We start from the raw sequence: 26,462 nt of genomic DNA on the forward strand, positions 1-26,462 counted from the left end.
GTTATATTAGGACGGGCCATGGCTTTGTCTGATCCAGTCACTTGTCTCTAACATTGGACAAAACCAGGATCACAAGGGAAGAGATCAAGAACTGGGCACCACATAAAAATTATGTCCAGAAAACACAAGCTTAAGGAAAGCTTTCAATATGGCAAATCTGTGAACTTCCACAGACAGTACAGAGAGCAGAAAAATTAAGATTTTTATGCCATATTGAGCAGGGGGTAAGGAAAGGATGGAACCAGGCTCTTCTCAGCTGTGTCCTGTGACAAGAGGTGATGGGCACAAAGGAGTGAGGTAGATTAGCCTGTAGTTCCATAGGTCATTCTTCTTGCCCTTCCTGAAAATGGGGGTCACATTTGTTTTCCTCCAGCTTTTGGGTACTTTTCCCAGTTGCTACCATCAAAGATTATCAAGAGCTGCCTTGCAATGACATCTGCCAGCTCCCTCAGCCCTCGGGGGTACATCCCATCAAGACCTGCAGACATATGGATGTCCAGTTTGCTTCCATATTCCCTGACCCAATCCCCTTCCATCAAGGTGACTTAAACATAATTTTTTATACTCGTTTTTAATTGGAAATGATACATCTGTTTATTAGCACCAGATGGTGTCTATCTGACAGCAGTAACACTGTGCAAGTGCTAACAAGGACCTGCTTACTAAAATAAATACATGAAATGAATTCAGACTCTGCAGTAAGGGTTAGCTATATTAACTTGAAAAGCAAGAAAACTCTCATTAAATATTAGTTATTATAAATGAAAGATATTTAAGAAAAGATCCCAGTACTTGAAGTTGAAACTCTTGTTAAATGAGATTAATAAAATCATAAAATTATCTTGTGGAAACTGGAGATTGGGGAAGTGATGACATCCAATGACCTCACATTTGTACAAGTACAGAAAGGCAGAAAAGCAAGTTGCAATAGGTACTAAAAAAATAGGAAGTAGAAGACTAAGTAACCTCCTTTCCTAAAAGAAAGTGCAAAAGAAAGGCTGATTCATATGAAATAGGTTACTCCTTATTTGTATTTGTTTCTTATTGAAAAAATACTATCTGTATAACTGAATGAACTGCTTCTTATGTAGAGTGTCACTTGGTGCCCTGAGTTGTTTATAAAATGGAACTTCCTTCCTCACAGGTGAGCTCTGATTGACTTTCATTAGCTTTAAATTAGCCTCAGGTAGCCATGGATTTTTAATTTTCCAGGTTAGGAGTGTTGCTGACTTTCTAAAAAATGCTAAGTAAAGAGAATGAATTAAAGAAAGGTGAGGAGAGGCAGAGTGTCCATGGGTTGTCTTATGCATGAATTCTTGGATGTGACAGGCAAAGCACTGCATTGCTCCTGTTGAAAATGCCTTCCCTGAGCAAGGTGTGCTGTGGCTTCTGCAGGCTCAGGGACATTTAGAACTTCTTTACACTAAGCACATGACAGGAAACATCAACAGAATCATGCATCAGGCACTTAATCCTTTCAAAGCTGTTCTGGAGTTTTGTATTGTCCCAAAACAGAGAGGAGAATGCAATTACAGTGCCTCTGACTACCCAGCATCGTGTTGTGTGCTTATCCATTTGGCAGTTGTCAGCCTTAATTTCTGTTTCAGTCACATTACATGTCTACTTATTATGCTTCTATTGTTCTTTCTCCTACAGTCAGTAAATAAAGGGTTTTTTTTCAGTTTATAATCCATCACCACAAGCTATGCACTTTCAGCTGTATTCTGACGATTTCTTGGAAAGGAAGCAAAAGGTTTGTGAATCTGTGAGGCTTAGAGAATGGTTTGTCCTAGTTTTACTTCTTTTCAAGAAAAGTTTTGGCTTTTGCTATTTTAAATTGCATTTAATACACAAATCCTGACTATTATTAATTATTATTATCAATTATTATTATTACTAATAATATTTCCCCTGGGTTTTTGAATCCACTAGAAGTGGATTTTGAGAATTTGAAAGAATTGAGAATTTGAATATCCCTTTCCTCCACAACATCAGCATCTCCCTGCTACTCTGCTGAAGAGTATGTTTTCTTAAGAGCCAAAAAAACTAGGGAAAAACATAGTTTTACCTCTAAGTAAAATTCACAACTTCTGTTTTCCATGGAGTTGCAATATTTTGACAGAGGACTTTTTTTTTCTCCTATAAGGAATCACAATTAAAATTCCACAGTGCCTTGAAAGATAAATATATCTGTAATTTAGGTAAGTTTGACTCTAAACTTTTGTACCATTGGAGGACACAGCAAATATTTGTTAAGAAATGTTTTCAAACAAGAACTTTAATGAAAAGGCCTTGATTAAATGGCTGTGGTGGCACATTTCTTCATTCTGTTTTCAGGGGGAAAGGGTCAGGTTCTAAACTCCATTCAAAAACACACTTTTAATCACTCTCTACTGGACATTCTTGATTTTTATGCCCATTATAGGGGAGAAAGAAGTGCTTTTACCTTGGACAAAGTCTCCTTTCTTTGTTTTCTGCATGCAGAACCAGCTGACTTTTCTAAAGGACATTTTCTTTCCTACCTCAAACTCAGACGCATTGCAATTTATCTGAGTTTCTGTAGTTGTTATTTTTCCCCCTCTTAAAATTTTAATTAAAAAAAGTTTTTCAATCCCTTGGCATGTTGCTCGCTCCAAGGGGGATTGTCTTCTGCCAGGATCTTTTTTTGGCTTCCATATTGCTCCATTTGGTGCACTCTCTGTGTATCTGGATTTAGCACTGATATGTTCCTTCTTGAGATTGCCTGGATGGAATATGTGCTGTCAGGCACAACCCTGATGGAAATCTCCAAGATCTCTGGATGCACAGCAGCCTCAGTGCTGCTGCTGAGCAGTAATTCCACCCAGGTGTCCCAGATGGTTGTAATAAATGCTTGAATCTTGCCCTGAGAAAATTTTCAAGCGAAGAAAGGATGGCAAATCCAGAAAAGTTTGGACATAGGCAGCTCTACCTGGAGTGAAATCTTGGGGTGTTCAGCAATGTTCCTGATCATCTTGTAATGACTGGGGCTTTCTCTATACTCCAGCAGTCTTTCTGAAAGAAGTCTGCAGTTTTGAGATGGAAACTTTGGATGGTGGGAACTATTATCTCAGAATCAAAGGAAATATCTGTGTTCTGAACTCAGCATGTGCTAGAAATTGCTTCTCACTTTCTAAGGGTAGTCACAGTTCCACCTGCCGAATAATGGTAGATTTTCTTCTGGTTGCAAAAGCCCTGAAAGAATAAATTGTGTTCCTGGGGGCTGTTGCTGTGGGTCAGAGAGGGAATGTGCACCTGGACAGAGAAAGAAACTAGCCTTGGCAGTAAAGATGTTCTGACATGAAACTAAACTGCTTGTCCTTCTCCCCAACAGCAGAAACACCAGAATTTCACCACTAAACTGTGCAAATAAGTTTATTTTGAATGCATTAGTAATACGTGTGACTTGGTTGACCATTTACACAGGGGAAACCTACACAAGAGGCAGCTGTAAATCAGTTTCGTTTTGCATAGACGCTATTGCATCTAATCGGCTCCTCCACCAAAGGGCTGGTGGAATGAAATGGAGACATGAAGTGACAGCTGGCCTAGAGTGGGCTGTAGAAATTTAAAAACTGTAGAGTTCTGCACAGATTTCCCAGTTAGATGACTCAGTGTCCACAGCGCCTTTTCCTCGCTTTTTTAGCTTTGTTCCTGAACGTCTTCGGAGTTCTTTCCAGTGTGTGTCACGCACCACACACTTTATTCACATTCCAGGTACCCACACTTGTTTTCACAGAGTCACAACTGAAGGGTTTTTTTCCTTCTCTCTTTCTCCCCCCTTCCCCAAACCCTAGTCTATTTATAAATTGCACAGCTTGGCATGGGGGCCCTGTGACCAACATGCAAGCAGAGGGTTTAATAATCAGTTATTCTGTTTGATGTTGGCTTTGCAACCAGACAGACCAAAGTGCATTGCAGATGTCTGGTTTAAGTGTTATATGGGCAAAGCAGAGGGAACTGAGCCAATGTTTCTACTGTGGCCTTCTCAACACTTCTAATTCTGGGAGGGAATACACTTTCTATAGGTGGTTGTTGTTGCTGCTGCTGTTGGGAGTTTTTTAATGCTGTTTCTGATAATCTGCTGGAAGAGCAGCTCTTGTTCAGCTTGTTCAGGAGTTATGGGTAATTTGACCAAATCTTTCCTTAAAGACATGATTCTTGTTCACGAGAGCTCAGTACTTGGTAGGTGGCGGTTTAACCAGCCTTTATAAAGTCTTCTAAAACAAAAGGCTCAAAATTTCACCTTATGATGTATCAACACACAGAACAAAAGCCTTGGGTGCTGCTCCTGATAGGAGCAGTACACATTCATTAAAGCCATTTGCTCTTTAGTTTGGGAATAACCCCTACCTCCATGGAATATGTGTATCTAAAGGGGCATTTCCCTAATGCAGAAATAAAGCTCACACAATGCCAGGGGCTCACTTTTTTGGTGACATTCTGCAGTATCCATCAGCACACTTTGGAAAGGATTAGTCCATATATCCTTTGCCTGGATATATGTGAGGCAGAGGTGAATTAGCTACTGAAGTAGGGCAAGACTGGTCTCAATTCTCCTCTTTTGCCATGCCAGCATAAATCAGGGATAATTCCTGTAGGATAATAAACTTAGACTGGTTTTATACCAATGTAAATGAGAGAACATGCCAAGTTCTTGGTGTAAATATATAAAAACTTGTAAAAATACTTTTTCTGGACTTACATCTTCCTCTACCCTTGAAGCACATATTTTTTTCCCCCCTCTGTTCATTTACTACTGGATCCAGCAGCAGATGCAGTAGATGTTGGTACAGGGTTCACATGTGTTTGCAGAGCCTTGACTGCTATTCAGAGGAACCAGAGAAGAGTTCTTGAATGTGTCAAAGAAAGGACATATCTATGTCCTGTGTTCTTCTGACCTGATAAGCTCACATCTAAATTGTTCATTATGTTTCCAAGCTCTGTCATTGCTTCTCCTTAGATTATTTCACTTTCTGGCACATTGGTGGACTGAGCTTGGGCACAGCATCTTAATTAGAAAAAAATTATTAAAAAAAAATTATTTTTGTTTTTCAAAACAGTTAAGTCACAAAACAGAGTGCAGTTTTCTTCTCGGCAACTGCGTTTTTTCCGTACTGCCAGGACATTGTTGAGCTGTTCTCATTTTCTTTTGGTGTGGATACAAATAGCAACCCTTCGCTTTGTAGGTTACAGGTCACATTTATCACTGGAAGGCTTAAAAATTTGAGGGGAAGCTTCTTGAGCCATAAACTTCAACTTCCCTGACCCTGATTACCTACTCTTTAGTGATGCTGGCATTTGAACTCTTTCTGTGCTAATCTGTGGCCCTTTGTCAAAAGAACAGAGTTTTGAACAGCTTAGATCGTGGACAATATTTTTGTGCCTGCTCTGACCTATTTGAAACACTTTACTAGCTGTGCCCATTGCCCATCTCTACAAACAAGAAAGCAGTAAGAAGATATAATCAGGACAATCTTCCTCTGGTCTTCCTTTTCCGGCTTTAGTGTCAAATTTAAGGTTGTCACTTCCCAGTCAGGAAGAAACTTGAGAGCAAATGGATTTTCCCTCTATCCTGTGCTGTTCCAACACCATGGCTGCTGTTTGTTGACTCACACAAGAGGCTTGAAGAACAGCTTAGACCTTCTGGTTAGTTCTATATTTCAATCAAGTATTCCTTCTCTCACTTCATATTAAAAAAGTGTATTAAAATGTGTGTATTAAACAAACTTAACTAACAACATAGTATATTAACAAATAGGTATATTAAAATAAATATATATTTTCAAATGTGAAAATAAAGAAAAGCTTCTTATAATTACCACAAAATTACCTGGCATGTGCCAGGTCAGAGGGCAGTCCCACAGTATATGGGTTGTATTTGCAACACAAAGATTTATATTTATCATTCATAAAATATGCTGTATCATATAATGCCATATTTCCTTGTATTCTCTGCAAATACATTGTCCCAAGGTGCTTCAAATCTTAACTCATTGCCATTCTAGCCACGCTCTGATGATTTCACTTGTCCTGTTTGATAATTCATACAGTTTGTGCTTAGGGTACCTTGCAGCGTCAGGTGTAGGGGCTGTACTCTTTTCCTTGAAGATTCCTGAAATTTTCCAGCTTCTGGATGGCATCCCCTCATACTGAAGATAATGTTGTCTGTGTATCTCCTCAAAATGCTTTTGTTTTACTTCCCCTTTAAGATTGCATGCATCCTTTCTAAAGCATAAGCAAGCATGGTTGGACATGACAAAGTAGAGGCACTCAAGGAAGGCAAAACTGAAATTGTCAGGATTGCACTGCCAGTTTTCCATGGGAGAACCTGGAACTATGGAGTTAGCTGCAGCTGTGATAGTGTGAGAACAACAGCAGGATTGGTAGTAATAAAAATCCCTCACTGTTGCTTCCCTTATCCACTTCATCTGAGCTGGAAGTGACTGTGGAGGCTTGTCTTGCTGTCCCTTGGTTCTCTGCCATGGTTGCACTCCTGCCTTGTCTCTCTGTGGCATGTCTGGCCCTTAGACCCAACTTCTGGAGTAGGAAATTTCAGTTTGGGCCTCCAAAAATCTCATTTAAGCATTTTCAGTAGGAATTATGTAAATCTGGGGTGCTGAACTTGGATAAAACTTTCCTAAGGTAAGTGAGATCAGAATAAATCTCAGACTGGGATTGTGCTCAACCTTTATGAGGCAATTGTGTTTCTTTTATTAGACATGATATCATTAATTTATTTTAATTTTTGCTGCTATCAAAGTGTAAATGTCTCACTGACTCACACTCCATGTCGTGCCCTGAGTGCTCTCTTTGTAGCTGCTTTCTGTACAACACTGTCCATCTTCTTCTCTGGCTTGTGAAATGTTTTTAACCTTGTTGGTTTTTATCTAAATTTTGGTGAATTCTTGAGTTATATGAAGCTCTTTGGGTTTTGCAATATTTGTAATCACTCCTAACTGTACTTTGGAATGATCAGTGAGGTTCATCCATGCTTAGTTTACTTCTTGCAGTGTGATTCATGAAGATGCTGGGCTGAGTTCTACCACTTATTTATCAACATCTGCAGTGGGCTGTTCCTCAGAACAGACACTGTTTTTTCTAACCAGCTGTCCAGGGGCTGTTAACCTGACAAAATTATTCTTTCTGAAAAACCAGTCCTAAGTGTGCAAGTAAACTTTCCTCCTTTAGCAGCAGCTCCAGATTAGTCATCTTTTAAGATGCTAGAGGATGTTGTCAATATGGTCCCATAGATGACATGCTATGACTCTCACTAACTGAGTCCAGGAGTAGTACAGAGGCAAAAATTAATGTGCTCCTCTGAGGCACTAAGTATTTTCCAATGTTTTCTCCTATTTCACTGATTTATTTTAAGAGATGCAAAGACCACAGTTTTCTCTGAACAGATATTATGTATTGCAATGATACCTGCTTAATTTCAGCTCAGGAGAATGATCCAAACCATCTTTAACTTCAGAAGAGAGAAGCCCTAACTGCCAAATGCCTAAATCATCCCCTTCATTTGTTCCTATTGTCTTCAAGATCCTCAGGGTTTCATTCATGTCTTTCACAATTCATATTTTAACTTTCTGGGTCTGTTTAGTAGCTGTAAAACACATATTAAAATTATGTCCTTGACATGTGCTTTTTCTTCTTCCCTCCCCCCCCCCCCCCCCCCCCCCCTCCCCCTCACCCTTTGTCATAAGAAGAGCCCCCCCCCCACTTTTTCAGGAAGTATTTTGGAGAAAAGATAGGACTTTATTTTGCATGGCTGGGTTTATACACAGAATTCCTCATTCCATCTTCAGTAGTTGGGATTATTGTATTTCTATATGGATGTATAACCATTGAAAGTGACATTCCTAGGTAAGCTTATCTGTCAACCATGGTTTGTTATTTGAAAATTATAAGACTGTGCTTTTTCTTATTAATCTGTAGTGAGAATAACTGGATTTAATTGTCTGAAGAGCAATGGTGTATAATTACCAACCCTGAAAGCATTACAAACACAGAGGCATTGAAGAGCACACATTTATTTGACTGGTCAGTGTCTCACTTCCTGAAAGAGAAATGTGTAGTGAGTCCACTGTATTGAGTTTGTTTTCTAAGATATTAATTTGCTTTTTATGAGTGCACATAGTTCAATCAATCAATCTGCTCAATCAGAAAGTCGTTATGTAAAACTCACTAAAATTAATGCAAACACTGTCCACAGCTCTTGGAACACCTGAGTCCCATTAAAATCAGACCATTTGTACAAGTAAGATGATCAATAGTTACAAGACTTAGCAAATGCCAGCAGATCAAGGGAGGGGATTCTGCCCCTCTGCCCCGCTCTGCTCAGCCTCCCCTGCAGGGCTGCATCCAGCCCTGGGATCCCAGCACAGGAAGGACAGGGAGCTGCTGGAGCCAGGCCAGAGCAGGGACACCAAGGGGATCAGAGGGATGGAGCAGCTCTGCTGGGAGGAAAGGCTGAGGGAAGTGGGAGTGTTCAGCCTACAGAAGAGAAGGCTTTGGGGTGACCTCCTTGTGGCCTTCCAGTGCCTGAAGGGATGGAGAGTGCCACAGGAAAGATAGAAAGATACTCTTGACAAGGGCCTGGAGTGACAGGACAAGGGGGAATGGCTTCACAGTGACAGAGAGCAGGTTTAGATTGGATATTGTGAAGAAGTTCTTTCCTGTGAGGGTGGAGAGGCCCTGGCACAGATGGTCCAGAAAAGCTGTGGCTGCCCCATCCCTGGTGGTGTTCCAGGCCCGGCGAGATGGGGCTCTGAGCAGCCTGGGATAGTGGAAGGTGTCCCTGCCAGGGGGTTGGAATGGGATGATCTTTAAGGTCCCTTCCAACTCAACACATTCTGTGATTCTAAATTTGGTCTTCACAGTATTCCCTTTCTAGGCACAAAATAATGTTCTGTTTTGTGTATCCTGAGGGGAATATACTACACAAAGACTGCCAAAGTGATACCGTAATGTTAATGTCTGCTTCCCAGTGAAAAAAAAAATAAATTTCTGTGTGTTATCTGTGTTTGACTTCTGCTGGAGACAAGATACTTCAGTACTTGTATGCTGATCACACTCATGACAGTCCCTGAACTGTAAGCTTTTAAAATCACTGCAGTAGGACAAGGTTACTGATAGGTAAATGATTAACAGCAACACATCTGAAGCAGGGTCTGTTTTCTTAGCTTGATCTGAATAAATCTTGGTGCTTGTCGGGGTGAAAGCTTGTGCTAACATTCAAACTCCAATGAGATTTATGGCTGAGATGTATCTGCAGCACCCTCTGCTGCCTTTTGAAATAGAGAATTACTGTAACAACATGAGAGCTGGAAACAGCTGCATGCTTTTCAAACCATATAATATAAACATATTCATAACAGACCTTGAATAGTCCTTTTTTAAATTTGAAGTTGTAAGGAAAAACCTATTTCAGGATGGTCTATATAGGAACAATCATAATCACCATATGCCAGCTATCATTGGCAACTCAGCTCATGATCCTGGCAAGGACATTTGAGCTTTGCACTAAGTTCACCTAAGTGAGACTATATGAAAGGATTTCTCATCCAAATGTCATGGAAAATACTGAAAGCATTCTCAGCCCTGACAAGAAGTGTTTGCCTTGTTAAAGTAATACTGATACTGATTTTTTCAAAGAGTTTTAGAAACTGAATACATACATAACAAATAAGATTGAGAATCAAAATAACAACATTACAGTAAGGATCTTAAAATCTGTAAAAAATCTTTTCTCTCATATTTTTGTGCCACCATATAGAAAAAGTGTATTTTGACAACAGCACTGAATATCCTTTGAGACCACTGATCTGTATCAAATCACGTAACTTGACTGCAGAGATGCAAACTCCACTTTTTGTGTTTGAATTTTGTTTTTTTAGTGTGGTTAACCTCAGTTTTCAGTGATGTTGTCTTCCTTAACTCACTAATACACTGCAGTGATCAGTTTGGTTGAGTGTTGCATCATTTTCCTATTGGTAAGGTGCCTATAAGGGTTTAAAAATTACCATCCGTGGCAATGAACCTTCAGGAAGCACACAGCTCCTGCTCTCTGCAGGGGCAGGCCACAGATATTGTAGACAGCTTGTAATAGCTGTGATGTGCTGCTCGATATCAGTAATGCACATTCACAGTTTCTGAGCTGGCATACTCAGAGGAACCTGTGCCCTTGTCTGTCACAGCAAAGAGATGTGTGACCAACGCAATGCATTCACCATGTGCCCCCTGTGTGACAAGTTCTGTGATTACTGGAACCTCAGCTCTGCCTGTGCCACTGCTCGAGCGAGTCACTTGTTTGACAACCCTGCCACGGTTTTCTTCTCCATCTTTATGGCTCTCTGGGGTGAGTATTGCTTTGCGAGCTAACAGTGTCATTAGATTTTTGGGCTCTTCATGGCATAACAAAGTGCTGTTTGATTGAATGGGATCCCTATGGTTTTTGGAAGCTGGTGGTCCTCAGAAGGCCAGGGAGAGCTGTATGTATTGAGACTGGGGAAAGAAATATCACTGTCAACAGCAAGCTCTGGAATAAATGGGGTTGTGTAGTTCAGGGAAGAAAAAAAATTCCTTTCTTCCTCTACTACCGTGTTTAGAATCACAGAGTTATCAAGTCTGGAAAAGATCTAAAAGATCAACTTCAGCCTTTGACTGATCTCCAGCTTATCAACTAAACCAGAGCATTGAGTGCCATGTTCAGTTTATTAAACATCTCCAGGAATGGTGACTCCACCACCTCCCTGGGCAGCCCCTTCCAATGCCAATGGGAAGAAATTCTTGAAGTCCAACCTGAACCTCTCCTGGCACATCTTGAGGCCATTTTCTCCACAGAGGACATTGTGCTGTTAATGGCACTTCTAAACTTTGCCATATATTTTCTAATTTTTCTTCATTATCCATCAACATGTCACACCCATTTAATACCATCTGCATTTGGCACCAGAATGTATTTGAGGATTGGTATGGTGCAGACAGCTGAAAGGGTCTAATTTAAGCACAGTCCCACTTCCTCGTGGGACAATTCAGTCACATAATTTTATCAAAACTTTATGGGATTCCAAGAGAAATGGGACTATTATAATTTAAATTATAATATATTTTAGAATATCCCATTTAAACAAGCTTGCTTTTCTTTAATGGCAAATTAAATTATATTTAAATTATAATATATTTTAGAATATCCCATTTAAACAAGCTTGCTTTTCTTTAATGGCAAATATCCCTGTCTCCATGGATATCAAAACACTTCATAAACATGAATGAATGCATTGTAGTATTACTCCTATTTTTCTGGCCTCACCTCTGCCCTGAAAAGCATGTGTACTGTGCTTGCATGAATTTTTGCTGGTGTTATGCTCTCCTTTACTCTACAGCTTGTTTATTGTGAAAGCTAAATGTGTTATTGCTACTGTAAAATGATTTTTTCATTTCCCTATTCATTGTTCCCAAAATGAGATTATAATTGTTAATATTAAACTGAGCAAATATGTAATTCTGTTATAGCCATCCCTCAGCAACCAGTGTGTTATTCTTTGCAGGCCTTTTAAGATTTTACAGCTTGTTTTAGAAAGGACTGATTGGTGGCTTGGCATTGGGTGAGGACAGCAGAAGGTTTTTAAGGAACTTGCAGACAGAACAGATCATGGAAGCATTTATTTACCAGTTCCTGGAAGCCCTAGAGCAAACGTTAGAGAGAATTATGACTGAGAAATAGAAAAAAGAGGATTAATTTATAGACTCTCAGAAGAATTCATTTTACTACTTCAGATTACAGTGTAGACTGGCAGATTGTGTCACCTGCTGCTGTGAAGCTTAAGATAAATAAAATATAATTTTCCTGACAAAGAAACTCTACTGTAAACTGGCATCCATGCAAATGACAATTGGCATTGAACCTCATCCAGAAAATTTGTATTTTAGTATCAGCAATGCAATGTGCAAAAGAAAACGTTGATACATCCTTGCACTAAGACAAATTAGTAGAATCTGTTATGGAACAGAACAGGACAAAAAGTTCCATATGCACTGCTTTTAAAAAAAGGCATGTAAGAATAACAAAATTCTTTCAGAGCTGTAGCCCTCCTCCAAAAAATGTTTCCCACAGATTAGAAAAGTCTGTTTTTGGGACCATGATAACTGAGCTTGTCAGTTCAAGAAAATGCAGCCGGCACACACAAAGAGCAGCAAAGCAAAATAATGGAGTCTTTACTAACTCTGCCCAGCTTTCCTATTAAGTATTATATTACACCAAATTTTGCTGCCCTACTATTAGAGGCTGTGCTGGTTATATCTAGAGCTCAATCTGTTGAATGGCAGAGCTCACTCAAACACTTATTCCAGCTGTATATTTAAAAGAGCAAACTGTGATGATCTGGGCCAGCTTAATTTCATGAGGGTGTTGGGCACAGGAATTCTTTCATGTTTCTTGTCTTCTCCCATTCTTTAGAAAGCAGAAGGCTTCCTATAGTTAATATCTCCAAAGGAATCATGCTTTTAGTAGATGATCCTGATTCCTCGTGAAGTATCTTTGTGATTCTAGCAGTCCAGCTGCAAGTGTCCATATTCACAGTAATGCCTGGCTGACTGGGCTTGATGTCACTGGTGTTCTGGTGCTAAATTTCAGTGTCAGATGCCTTTATTAGAAATTTTACAGAATTACAGGATGATTTGGGTTGGAAGAGACCTTTAAGCTCATTCAGTTCCCACTGCCCTGCCAGTCCGACTGTCCCTGGGCAGGGACACCTTCCACTATCCCAGGTTGCTCATAGCCCCATCCAGTCTGGCCTTGGACACTTCCAGGGATGGGGCAGCCACAGCTGCTCTGGGAAACCTCTGCCAGGGCCTCAGCATCCTCACAGAGAAGAATTTCTTCCCAATATCCAATTCAAACCTGCTCTCTATCAGTTAAGTTTTTCTGCTGGTGTAAGTCAGCTCAGACGTGCTGATTTCAGAGCAGCTGCTGCATCAAGCCAAGTACGTTCTTATAGAGCTAAATGTGGAACTGAGCTTTTGTATAACAGGAAAGAATGGAATGAGTAATAGCACCCTATAAAATAAGAAAATGTTTTTGTATTTAGGATATCTAAAAACCCTTGAGTTTTCAAACCATGCTAAATATAGCTTTTATATGTTCTCTCTTCTATAAGGGAGGAACACAGATAGCAACTTCATTGCTTAATGTCCAGATTTGCTTTCAGTGTGCTGCCAGTCCTGTCTTTAAATGATATTTATTTCTTATATAATGGGATGATACCTGTGAAGAAAATATTTGCAGCTAACTGCTGGGACAGATTATGACTTGTAAGGGCCAGGTTATTTTCACAGAGTTCCCACTTTTCTCAGAGTTATCCGACAGTTTAGATGCAGTCAAGGGAAGTTGATCTGATTCTCCACTGTTGTCTGTCTTGTGGGGTAATCTACAAGATGTTCTAAGTGATATAAACACTGCTGTAATCTAACAGTGTTTTTACAATACCCTTTTCACCCACTGAAAAAGTGAGGTGAAGCATAAGAAAATGGTAAATGGTGCCCCCAGTTTTTATAGGTATAGCCTTTATTGGTAGAGTTTTGGTGTTTTTAGTTGGCATGTACTTGTTTAGTAATTGATAGTGATATTGTTATCTGAAAATACCTGTCCACAACCCAAGATATATAAGTGCTATTTCTAATAAATCTGTAAGTCCATAAATTAGGGGCAACTAGGAAAAGGGCTGCACTGAGAAAACAGCAATTATGAGAGGACAGCCAGGAGAAAAATATGTACATATGGGACAACAGTAAAATATCTGTTCCTTCTTATTAGTAAAAAAACGGGAGGTAGGAGGCTGAACCAGAGGCCAGCCCTTTAGGGCAAAATCCCCATGTCTATGAAGGTAAAAAGCATTTAACTACACCACTGTAATATATTTCAAAATATCTTTTTTATACATCTTGCTGGGTATCCTAGTTATTTCAGTAGCAGGCTAAACCTACCTCAGAATGCTTCATGGTGAATTAGGAGAGATGATGTCTTCCATGGATATCTGCAGTTATGGGCTCAGTTCTGTTCCCTGACAAGAACTCAACAGTGGCTCTGGACAACTCATGTTCTGTCTTTCTGTATTTTATTTTTAAAAGACAGTAATTATTGTCCCTCTGCCTTGCTTGAATTATTTCCTTAAAATTGGGCCTGAGGCTGTTTCTTAGTTCTTAATTTTAAAGGGTCTAGCATAATGGGATTCAAAACCAGTTGAAGCTTATGAGTGACACAAATGTTACCACAAGGCTTTGGATTTATAATTTTTAAAATAGTTTAATTTCTTTAAAGCTACCATGTTCCTTGAACAATGGAAGCGCTTGCAGATGAGATTGAGTTACTTCTGGGATCTAACTGGACTGGAAGAAGAAGAGGTAAGTCTCCTCTCCCTGGGCTAATTTACCATGTTAATTATTCTATAGATGCATATTATATAAGCATAGATGTATAGATGACTGTTCTCCAGTCCAATGCAGTTTGTGGCTGTATTTAGATAAAGGACTATAACTGATACAGTTTTGAGTATCAGTGTTTACTTAGGAAATCCTCACCTATATCTTACTGTTCAGCACTCTGAAGTTAAAAATGAATGTTGAAAAGACTTATAAGGTATAAGACCAGATCATGTTTTGCTGAGACTGCCCAACTGCCATTGTACAGTGTGCAATAACACAATGACACTGAATAAATACTTTGTCATGTTACTTCATTATGTGTAACAAGAATTCTTTGTGATGATGACAGCCACAGGTCACAGCAATTTTTGCATTGAGGTCTGGGTGACATCTATGATGCATTAGGTATGTCATCCTGAGCTCAAGGTGCTCACCAACTGTTCAAAACAATGAATGGTGTGGGTTTCTTCAGAAAGAGCTTTCCAATGAGCCATGGGGTCTCCAGACATAATCTGAACTGACTGAAAATTTAAAATGTCCCTAATTTTGTTCCTAATTTCATCCTTTGATTTGCTCTAATGACTCTCTCTCATCCAAGGATACATTTCTAGCCCTGAGTAAAGAGAGTGCAGTTACTAAAATCATAAATAATTATCATACTAAGAACAGGTAGACTTTGGACTTTCCCCTGGCATTAGATGCTGAGATGTCTCTAGAACAGGGTCATATTCTATAATTCAGAACTGTCTTGGTTTGCTGGGAGAATTTGAATCCATTTTTTCTCTTTGTGTTTCAGCATAGTTCCTTAAACAACAGGCCACCTACAAGTCTTCAGCACTGCTAGGTGAGCTCAGATCAAACAGGAGATAAATAACAGGAGAAAATACTATAGGGGAAAAGCAAGCTGACATCATGGACTTCATGATATAGGATGGTAGTGATGTTATTCCTCTATTTCCTATTTCCCAGATAAAAGTATTTGGATAAAACAAAAAAGATAACCCTGAGAACAGACAGCACACTCTAGTATTCCTCTTCTTCCATCACTATCCCATAATGCAGAAATATTCCTTCACTGCTTACTTGGCAGCAACCTCCTCTCTTTTGTCTCTGTTTCTCAGCTTTTTCATGACTGTCTCCCTGTTATGATGTGGATGATGCTCACAGTACAACCCCGTACTCCCAGTCTGTGAGTTGTCACGCAAACCCAGTGCACTAGCACATTACAAATTACAGCTTGTCCCACATGGGATGTCAAATTGCTCCCTGCCAGAGATGTACCAACTGCAGGGCAAACTGAGAGGCTGGAGAGCGAACTCTGGGCTCTGTGGCATATTTTATGAACCACCATATTTTTCTATTTTCTGAAGGCTTCCCACGTCTCCCACCGTCAGACAATAGGAGGACACCTGATGGATGAAGGGAAGTGGGAATGGGTCCCTACTTGGGGAAGTAATAAAAATTCCTCCTGATTCCCATCACCTACCCAGGTGCCACTTCAGAATACTCATACTTCAGAATATGTATGAGGCTCTGGATGAGGAGGGTCATCCAGCTGATGTAGAAGAAAATGATCTGTCCAATTACACTTCATCTGTCAGAAGGATCACCACCTCTAACATCAAAAAGAAAAGAGGTATAGTCATAGTGGGTGATTCCCTTCTGAGGGGAACAGAGTGCCTCATACATTGACTGGAACCATCACAGGGAGATTTGCTGCCTCCCTGGGGCCCGGGTATGGGATATTATCAAGAGACTCCCTGGGCTGATTTGGCCCTCTGATTATTACCCACTGCTTTACTGATTATTACTCCAGGCTGACAGTGATGAGATTAAAAAGAGGAGTGTCAGGACAATTAAAAGGGACTTTAGGGCACTGGGTCAAGTGGTTGATAGGGCAAGAGCACAGGTGGTGTTCTGCTCAGTCCCTTTGATGGCAGAGACAAACAATGGAAGGAATAGGAGAGCCCACATTACCAACAAGTGGCTCAAGGGTTGGTGTTGTCAGCAGAATTTTGAGTGATCATGAAATTATAGAGTTCTTGGTAGTTGGTGAAATGAGGAGGAACACCAATAAGATTCTTACACTGGACTTCTGGAGGGCAGACGTTGGCCTGCTTAGGAGACTTATTCAGAGAGTTCCTTGGGAAGAAGTCCTTAAAAACAAAGAAGCTCAGGAAAGGTGGGCAAGCTTCAAAAGAGAGATCTTGAGAGCACAGGATCAGACTGTCCCTGTGTGTTAAAAGATGAGTTGAACAGGTAAACGTCCAGCCTGGATGGGCAACGAGGTTTCAAAGGAACTTAGGAATAAAAAGAGGATGTATCATCTTTGGAAGGAGGGTCAGATCTCTCAGGATGTATTTAAGGGTGTTGCTAGGGCATATAGAAAAAAAAAATAGAGAGGCCAAAGCTCATTTAGGACTTAATTTGGCAACTATTGTAAAGGATAATAAAAAATGTTTTTACAAATATATTAACAGCAAAATGAAGGTAAGACCAACCTTTGTTCTCTATTGTATGTGGAAGGGAAATCAGTAACTGCAGATGAGGAGAAGACAAAGGTGCTTTATCCCTTCTTTGTCTCAGTCTTTAGTGGGAAGTTGGCTTGTTCTCAGGACAGCTGTCCTCCTGAGTTGGCAGATGGTGTCAGGGAGCAGAATGGTCCCCCTGTTATCCAGGAGGAGGCAATCAGAGAACTGCTGAGATGCTTGGAAGTTTATAAATCCATGGGACCAGATGGGATCCTCCCCAGGGTGATGAGGGACCTGGGAGATGAGCTTGCCAGCCACTCTCCGTCATTTACCAGCAGTTCTGGCTCACTGGGGAGGTTCCAGATGACTGAAAGCTGGCCAAAGTGATGCTCACTCACAAAAAGTGTGGGAAGGGGTATCCTGGTAATTATAGGCCAGTTAGCTTGACCTCAGTACCCGGTAAGGTTATGGAACAATTTATATAGAGTGTCAGCATGCAGCACTTACAGGATGGCTAGTCAGCATGGGTTTAGGAGGGGCAGGCTGTGTTTGACCAACCTGGTCTCCTTTTATGACCAGGTGACCCACCTGGTGGATGCAGGAAAAGCTGTGGATGTTGTGTATCTGGACTTCAGCAAGGCCTTTGACACTGTCTCCCACAGCACACTCCTGGAAAAGCTGTCAGCCCACGGCTTGGAGAGGAGCACTCCGCTGGGTTAGGAACTGGCTGCATGGCTGGGCCCAGAGAGTGGTGGTGAGCAGTGCTCCATCCAGCTGGGGCCAGTCACCAGTGGTGTTCCTCAGGGGTCTGTGCTGGGGCCACTTCTGTTCAATATTTTTATTGATGGCATGGATGAGGGTATTGAGTCTTTAATTAGTAAATTTGCTTATGATCCTAAGCTGGGAGCATGTGTCAATCTGTTGGAGAGTAGGAGGGCTCTGCAGAGAGACCTGGAGTGGTTGGATGGATGGGCAGAGTCTAAGAAGATGAAGTTTAGTAAGGCGAAGGGCCGAGTCCTGCGTTTTGGCCACAATAACCCCCTGCAGTGCTGTAGGCTGGGATGGTGTGGCTGGACAGTGCCCAGGCAGAAAGGGACCTGGGGGTGCTGGTGACAGCCGGCTGAACACCAGCCAGCAGTGTGCTCTGATGGCCAAGAAGGCCAAGGGCATCCTGGCCTGTATCAGGAATAATGTGGCCAGCAGGAGCAGGGAGGTCATTCTTCCCCTGTACTTGGCACTGGTGAGGCCACACCTCGAGTGCTATGTCCAGTTCTGGCCCCTCAGTTTGGGAAGGACATTGAGACGCTTGAGCGCACCCAGAGAAGGCAACAAGCCTGGAGAGGGGCTGGGAACACAAGCCCTGTGAGGAACAACTGAGGGAGCTGGGGGTGTTTAGCCTGTAGAAAAGGAGACTCAGGGGTGATCATATCACTCTCTAAAACTTCCTGAAAGGTGGGTGTAGTCAGGTGGGGGTCGGTCTCTTTCTCCAGGCAGCAACTGACAGAACCAGAGGACACAGTCTCAAGCTGCGTCAAGGGAAATATAGATTGTATATTAGGAAAAAGTTTTTTACTGAAAGGGTGATAAAGTACTGAAATTGTCTGCCCAGGGAGGTGGTGGAGTCACCATCCCTGGATGTGTTTAAAAAAAGACTGGATGTGACACTTGGTGCCATGGTCTAGGTGTCAGGGCATGGGTTGGACTTGATGATCTTGAAGGTCTCTTCCAACCTTGTGATTCTGTGATTTTGTGTTTCAAGTTCATCACTCACAGTACAAAATCCTCCTGTTTAGCTTAATATTTGCAAAATGCTGTGACAGAATCTATAGGTTTGTGAGGTCCTGTGATGAAGAGGCCTGAAGTGGTAAAAGTCTGTGGATATGAGGAACTATGGGATCAGCAGGAATCCTTTGTTTATGACAAGTGAAGGAGTGCCAGACAAATCTCAGCACAAGCTGAAGAATTAGGAACTTAGAATCATAAAATAAGACTGGAATGGACCTTGAGGGGCCATCCCTTGTGCCTTGTAGGATCAACTCTACTTAAATCAATATGAAGAGATATTTGTCTAATTTGTTCTTAAATAAATCCAGCAGTGGAGATTTCAATTCCTCCCTAGGTAATCTACTGTAATACTTCTCGAGCTGTACTGCTAACAAGCTTTTCCTAGCGGTTTTCAAATCTCCTTGCTACATGGTAATTTTTTTCTCTCTCTCTTTTTTTTTTTTTTTCTTATTTTATCTTTCAAGGATCAAGACAGTGATTACTTCTATCCTCTTTTCAGCATAATTCAACATAGTATATTTCTGTCACCCTTGTTTGTTCAAGATGAACAAGCATCTGCTCTTTCAGTCTTAGTTCCTGAATATTTTCAGAGACTCATAGAACCACATAGAATGCTTCGGGTTGGAAGGAACTTAAATATCATCTTGTTCCAACCTCCTCTCATGGGGAGGGACACCTTCCACTATCCCAGGTTGCTCACAGCCCCATCCAGCCTGGCCATGGACACTTCCAGGGGTGGAGCAGCCCCACACAGCTTCTCTGGGAAACCTGTGCCAGGGCCTCTCCACCCTCACAGGGAACAATTTCTTCCCAATATCCAATCCAAACCTGTTCTCTGTAAGTGTGAAGCCATTCCCCCCTTGTCCTGTCATTCCAGACCCTTGTCAAGAGTATCTCCATCTTTCTTGTAGGCTCTCTTCAGTTACTGGAATGATTTTCCATGTATCTCTTTTTTCTTGTTCCTTTCTGACCATTTTCTGGTATATCCAGGTCTTTTAAAAAGAATAACAGACGTGTCTCTTGATATTACGTGCAGAAAATGACCGAGCCAGAGGACAGTCTCAAACTGCATCAAGGAAAATATAGGTTGGATATTAGGAAAAAGTTTTTCATGGAAAGAATCATACAGTTCTGGAATGGCCTGCCCAGGGATGTGGTGGAGTCACCATCTCATCGAGTCCAATCTTTGACCAATCCTCACCTTGCCACCTAGACCAGAGCATTGAGGCCTTGTCCAGTCATTCCTTGGACATCTTCCAGGATGGTGACTCCACACCTTCCTGAGCAGCCCATTCCAGTGCTTTAACAACCCTTCCAGTGAAGAAATTCTTCCTGAAATTTCTCCACTCAATGTGTCTTGCCACAGATGTGTGACTCTAACCCAACGAAAGAAGTTGTGCATATCATTCTAGTTCAGAGTGTGTAATAAGGAATATAGCCATCAGTAAACCAGGAATAGAGGTGGGAGAATCCATACCCTCTTCTGCTTGGTGAAGAAGTACAGATGGCCTCCAATTAATGATGTGGGTCGTAGAAACTCTTGCCTTCCCATGAATCTTCAGAAATTTTATTTCCAGGATGTTTCTGCTTTCATTTTTTTTGGGTGGAAGAGATTTTCCCATATTTTGCCAATGATCCTGTGCAAACTGAAATAGAAATGCAATTACAAAAGATGAAATTTTACAATTTGGGCAAGAACTTGAAAGTCAAATGGATAGAGAGTCTGCATTAACTGAAATGCCAAGGAGTCTCCACTCATTGGTCTTGGTATTGTTCAAATAGTTAAGCTGTTTTGTTGAGTTTTGTTATAACAGGGAGGAACTTGGATGTCTGTCTTCCTTAGGAACATTTAATTTCAATTTATAATCTTGTGCTCTGTAAAATGTTTGCCAACCATTTTAGTTTATTTGGAAACTAATTCCCCAAGTCTGGTCCTTCCTTTTGCTATTTGATGAGTTTTAAAAAAAATCCATAATTTTTGAACCCTTAAGGGAAGTATTTGAGGTCCCTGTGGATTACTGCTGAGTTAAGACAAATTAATAAGGAAGGTAGATTGAGTAAAAGAGAATGAAACAATATTAAAAAGCAAGCTGACTTGGTGACATTAAATATGTTTACAGTTACATTCCATTTTCACCTAACTTGATATTGATTTAACTTTATTTTCTCTATCACAGTTTCAAAATTCATTTTGATCTGATCAATTTGATGGCTGCACTTTGTCTTCTACCTTGCAAATGATAGGAGCAGACTCATTTTTCTGAAGTTTTAATAGTATCTACTAAGCCACAAAGCATAAGATATTTTTGTTTGCTAAAATCCTCAAAGAGGAGGCTCTAATAAAATAACTGCGTAGCCCTCTTGTCCAGTATTGGTAAAAGGGGAATTTGTAACTACAATATTTTGTCTTGTGTAAAATCTCTCCTTTCTGCATCCTCAAGTTTCTTGTGCCAATGAGATCTTTAGTTTGGATTGTTTTCTCCAGATACATTATCTCATATTTTTCCCAAAACTATTCTAATTTTCCTGTTGGGTCCATGTTTCCAAATATTTTTAAAATTCTTTATATGCTTTTTTATTAACCTTTTTTGAGTTTCATTACTCTTTCCAGCGAATCTTCCCTGACCTTCACTAAATTCTTACTAACACTAATTAGTTAATGATCCTTGATTAGCCCTGTACTTCTAAACAAATCCTTTCAATGTTATATTTAAGTCCTGTGTTTAGGAGGATGAGAATTTCATTAGGATAGTTGGGGAAGAAATGCTGAAGAATGAATGTTATCCCTCAGCTCTTTGGGGAAACTGTTTAGTATCAATTATTGCTCCACTAAAAGATTACACATGAAAGCACACTTTAAACATGTTTAAAGTTGTAAACTGTAAGAACAAAGTCCGATGAAAATTTCTTTGCTTTCTAAGAAGTTGGTAAAGGTGTGTGTTTACATTTTTTCACTCCCAGACTGTTGATCCAGTGATGTGCCAGAATATCCTGGACCTTCAGTACATTTTCCTCTTTTATTTCTCTTCTATCAGACATATCAACATGCTCTCATTTACTTTCATTGATTCCTTTTCCATTGCAATGACCTACTCTGTCCTTTCTAGAACTGAATTTTCTTCAAGGCTCAAAACTGTTTGATTTTTTAATTGATAGTCTTGATTCCTTGGAGTGTTGGGATGGGGCCTCTCAAAGGCTGGATCACTTGGGGTGGCACAAATTCTTCCCTCCCCTGAGTTCAGAGAGGTTAAATCTGTCTTCATACAGAACTGCCCCACTAGGAACAGGGACCACCTCGAGGTCTTTCTTTGTTCCTCTCCTCCTTTCCAGTGACTCAGGAGATCCGAGTAGGTAAGCAGGGTTTGCCAGGGATGTGCCCCTTGGCGAACACACAAGATAAGGAATCAGGTACTGTTTACAGGGGCCTGGAGTGACAGGACAAGGGGCAATGGCTTCACACTGGTGGAGAGCAGGTTAGATTGGATATCAGGAAGAAATTGTTCCCTGTGAGGGTGGAGAGGCCCTGGCACAGGTTTCCCAGAGCAGCTGTTGCTGCCCCATCCCTGGAAAGTCAGGTTGGATAGGGCAGGCTAGTCTAGTGGAAAGTCCCTGCCCATGGCAAGGGGTTGCAATGGGATGATCTTAAAGGTTGCTTCCAACCCGGACCGTTCTGTGATTCTACAATTTACACAATTCCACTCATCAGTATAGGAGTATTTAAATGGGTTTGATTTGAATTGTGTAACAAACAACCATAAATTATGCTCTATTCTGCTACAGTTACCCACAAAATATGTTATCTGCTGTTGAAATGGCAGCATTTGGTTGTTTGGTCCTAGCTTAAGGGAGCTTCAAAATATGAGGCCAAATTTCAAAATTTAGTTTTACAGGTGTTTGCCCAATGCATTACCACTGTTCTTGCTCACTGAAAGCAAACAAAGGCATAGAATCTCTCTGTCTGTCTGGCAAATACAATCCCATAATAGAACCTTCTAGTTTCCCTTGATTAATTTTGTTTTATGTTGCTCTAGAATATATTTAATAACTGAGTTCCTATATACTTTCTCAGTAGCTTTTAACACCCCTAAGCTTGTCTTCATGCTACATGACTTATTCAAGCTTTTGCTTTAATTTTTCATTTTTCAGTTATTTTGAAAGTGATCTGGACTAAAAAGATTGTGATCATCTACCAGTGACTCCATCCTGTCAGATAAAACTATTTTTCCTTGACAAGCATCCCATTAATAGGGCAGTCTAAACAGATCCTTGGTGTGAATGACAAACTCTTCCCTAGACTTCTTACCCCTGCATCCTATGTCACCATCATAAGAAGCAGAGGGTTTAAGTCCTTGATTTCTAATAATTAACTCTTTTGCAGCAGAGTACAGCTGGGTTCTCTGTTCTGCTCATTCCACATTTCCATCTTGCTTTGGGGCAGCAGCTGGGTCATTCCAATTTTTATTTGTGAATCCCATCAGTGTGAACTGCTTAGCTGTTCTGCTTGTGTTCAGGATGTTAGCATAAGGATGTTCAAGGAATTTGCAGTGGGTCTTTGCCTTTACTTAAAGTGTATGGCTTATTTTTTTGATAACTCCTTTGGTCTGTCAAATCTGGGATAGTTGCTACGGTTCAATTTTTTTTTTTAAAACACATTCCATGTGTTTGTCATGCATGTTTGTAAAATTTCATTATCACATTCTTTCTAAAACAAAGGGAAATTAAGGAGAGATGAGTTCACATTTTGTTATCAAACTGGATCATTATCTACAGAGGCTTAATTTGATGGATAGTGGATACACATGTGTATGTTTGAGGCAAATCCTGGAAGCCACTCTCAAAGAAAATTCCCACTGTCAACATGAGTTTTGCCTGAGTAGAAATTTCATGTTTTGGCTCTTTGTTTTCAGAATGGGAATTGTAGTTTTCTTCTCAGAGCATTCATTTGGTCTCACAGTACCTTGGCTCACACGGTTTTCAATAAGTGTCTGGCAGCTGTACTGGCAAACTTCCAGCATCCTGGGATTCAGATCTATCCCTACATGGACATTTGGCCTTTGTGAAGACATCACAACTATTTCTAGCTTGTTGTCCTAAGTGTAGAACTCTTCCCATTTTCAGACAAAGAATTCATTCTGAACCACACTCTTTTTACAGCTGAGTGGAATTCTCCCTTCACATCCGTGGATGCATGGGTCAAACATCCCTAAGTCTGGACTGTAAAGAAATATAATATTTGGTGCAAAATACTCATAAAAGGAATATATACAAAATGCATTTCAGGGAGCTCTGTGGTCTGTTCAGTCAAGGGTAAGATGACTTGGCAAATTCAACAAAGACAGATCAACTACTATTCCATTCCAGGTGCAGGTGTATGAAAGGCAGTTAAAAGGATACTGGAACTCCTTTACTAGGGAAGTTAAATGTAACTTGGCCAAATTTGAACAATATGCACTCAGAGCAAAACTGTCAATAGCAAAAATTAGTTTAGCGTACAATGTTTTGCTTGGCATTTATTTTCTTTATTTCACCTAGTTTTCATTCAAATCAGCTTTCAAATGTTGCTCTGACCTCTGGAGACTGCCCCTCATGTCTCAGAATACTTTGCTTAGCAGAAAGTAAGAAAAAAAGGAAGAAAACAAATTCAGGTCTGCAGTAGCACAGTTTATCTAGATCTCCTCAGTTTCTTACAGCCTCATTTATCTCCTTTCCCTGCTTTGATCAAGCTGTCTCCTCTCATGTAGCCATCCATGCCAGATATCTTCATCCTTTCTTCATTTAAATCTAAAGATGTTTGTCACATCCAGCCTCTGAATCTTTATATAAGGAAGAATGGTAGCAAATAATGCAAATAACACAAGCCAGTAAAAATGTAAGAAGCATCAGGATACAGGTGTTGACTGCAGCAACTTTAAATGCTTATTGTTGTACCTTTTTCTGTCCTTTTCTCATCCTGCTTACCACCATTTTTGCTGCTGATCAGCTTTATTAATGTTAGAGTTTACCTGTACCTCACTGTTTCTTGGAGTTCCACTTGTTGTCCAGAGGTGGGACACCAAGATGATCAGAGGGATGGAGCAGCTCTCTTACAAGAAAAGGTTGGGAAGAATTGGGATTGTTCAGCCTGGAGAAGAAAAGGCTTTGGGGTGACTCATTATGGCCTTCCAGTGCCTGAAGGGAACCCACAGAAAAGATGGAGAAAGACTCTTGAAAAGGGCCTGGAGTGACAGGACAAGGGGGAATGGCTTCACAATGACAGAGAGCAGGTTTAGATTGGATATTGGGAAGAAATTGTTCCCTGTGAGGGTCATGATGCCCTGGCACAGGTTTCCCAGAGCAGCTGTGGCTGCCCCATCCCTGGCAGTGTTCCAGGCCAGGTTGGATGGGGCTGTGAGCAACCTTGTGTAGATACCCAGAAAAGATGTGTCCACTGAGTGTGTCTCAAACACTGATACTGGGATAGCCACGGAGCCAACCAAGGATTGTTGGTAGACACAGGCAAGGGTCGGTGGTACCAGCATGCCAGGAGGAAGAACAAAATGTGACTGGTGAAGGGGGACATGTGGTGGTAGTGCAGCACTTTTCTGGGGTAAATATCTTGGTCAAGTCCACAGAGGCGCAACAAAAAAAGTGCAGGAATGAGGCCAAGAAGTAGGCATGGACTGTAGTGGAGTGGTGATCAAGACCACCCAAGACCCCTGAAAGCTCCTGGCCCATTTCCAGAAAGGTCTGAAAGGATAGAGGGTTCAAGATAACTTATTTGCATGGAAAGCAAGACACTTATCTTCAGGGGAGAAACCCATCCCTAAAAGGGAAACCCCCAGCATGCCTAGGTAGCACACCTCAGGATCCTGGACATCCCATCATCCCATCAGGGATCAACACTGGAATTAGGGCTGCTCATCTGTTTCTCTCTCTCTTATTAATCTCCTTTTCTCTCTTTTCTTTCATCTCATTCTTTTATCCAAAGCCCACTGCCATATTCTTTTATAGTAGGTTAGGGATTACACACCAATTCCCATGCCAAGTATATAATTAATAATTAATTTTTTCTGATTGTTTGAAAGACCCTGTGATGTTTGCCATTCCTTACGGCCAAAAACATTTACACATCAAAGTGGAAGGTGTCCCTGCCCATGGCAGAGGGATTGGAATGAGATTGGTAAGGACCCTTCCAACACAGATTATTCCAAGATTCAATTATTTAAATGATAGTTTATCACATACCTTTTCAATGCATTAGGAAAACCTCACTATCAGGATAAAAAAATAGTTTGGAGGTCTCACTGTGTTTATATTCTCACATGCAACACAGAATATTGAGGCTTGTGTCTGCTGTGGTGAAAATGTAACAGGTACAGAAAATGAACACCACCTGTATATGTCAAGGAATTCTGGTGAAGTTCCATGTAGGCCCCATTCTATTGCTCATGAGGATTTATTAATTTAAAATGGTTTTTGTTCTCTTCATGACTATCAGATTAAATTAAAAATGTTAATAATCCATTGTTTTGGATGGGGCTGATATGCAAGGGTTCTAATTATAGTAAAGAGGGATAATATAGCCACTGCTGTAGGAATGTCTTGTTTTACGGGAGATATCCAAATTCCAGCTCTGAATGAATTCAGAACTTGGTGGGAATGAGGACATTCATGATACTTTTCTCTTTTGTGAGCTGCTCACTTGAAAAGCCTGGTAAATTTTTGTCATCTTGCTTAATTTATGCTTTAATTTGGGAGAGAAAAATATATTTTGCAAGGGCACAT

The 26,462-nt window shown here is 40.7% G+C and overlaps 1 protein-coding gene across 1 annotated transcript in view; it reads left to right on the plus strand.

Moving 5' to 3' along the window:
• ANO2 (anoctamin 2) overlaps positions 1 to 26,462 on the plus strand; it is a 151,436-nt gene that overhangs the window by 49,929 nt on the left and 75,045 nt on the right. Inside the window, exons 11-13 of the mRNA XM_041460361.1 lie at positions 7,750 to 7,884; positions 10,218 to 10,378; positions 14,339 to 14,421. Of these exons, the coding sequence (XP_041316295.1) occupies positions 7,750 to 7,884; positions 10,218 to 10,378; positions 14,339 to 14,421 (379 nt within the window). The remainder of the gene's footprint in view (positions 1 to 7,749; positions 7,885 to 10,217; positions 10,379 to 14,338; positions 14,422 to 26,462) is intronic.

The sequence above is a fragment of the Pyrgilauda ruficollis genome, unplaced genomic scaffold (genome assembly GCF_017590135.1).
Source record: "Pyrgilauda ruficollis isolate IOZ18807 unplaced genomic scaffold, ASM1759013v1 scaffold142, whole genome shotgun sequence".
NCBI classification, from domain to species: Eukaryota; Metazoa; Chordata; class Aves; order Passeriformes; family Passeridae; genus Pyrgilauda; species Pyrgilauda ruficollis.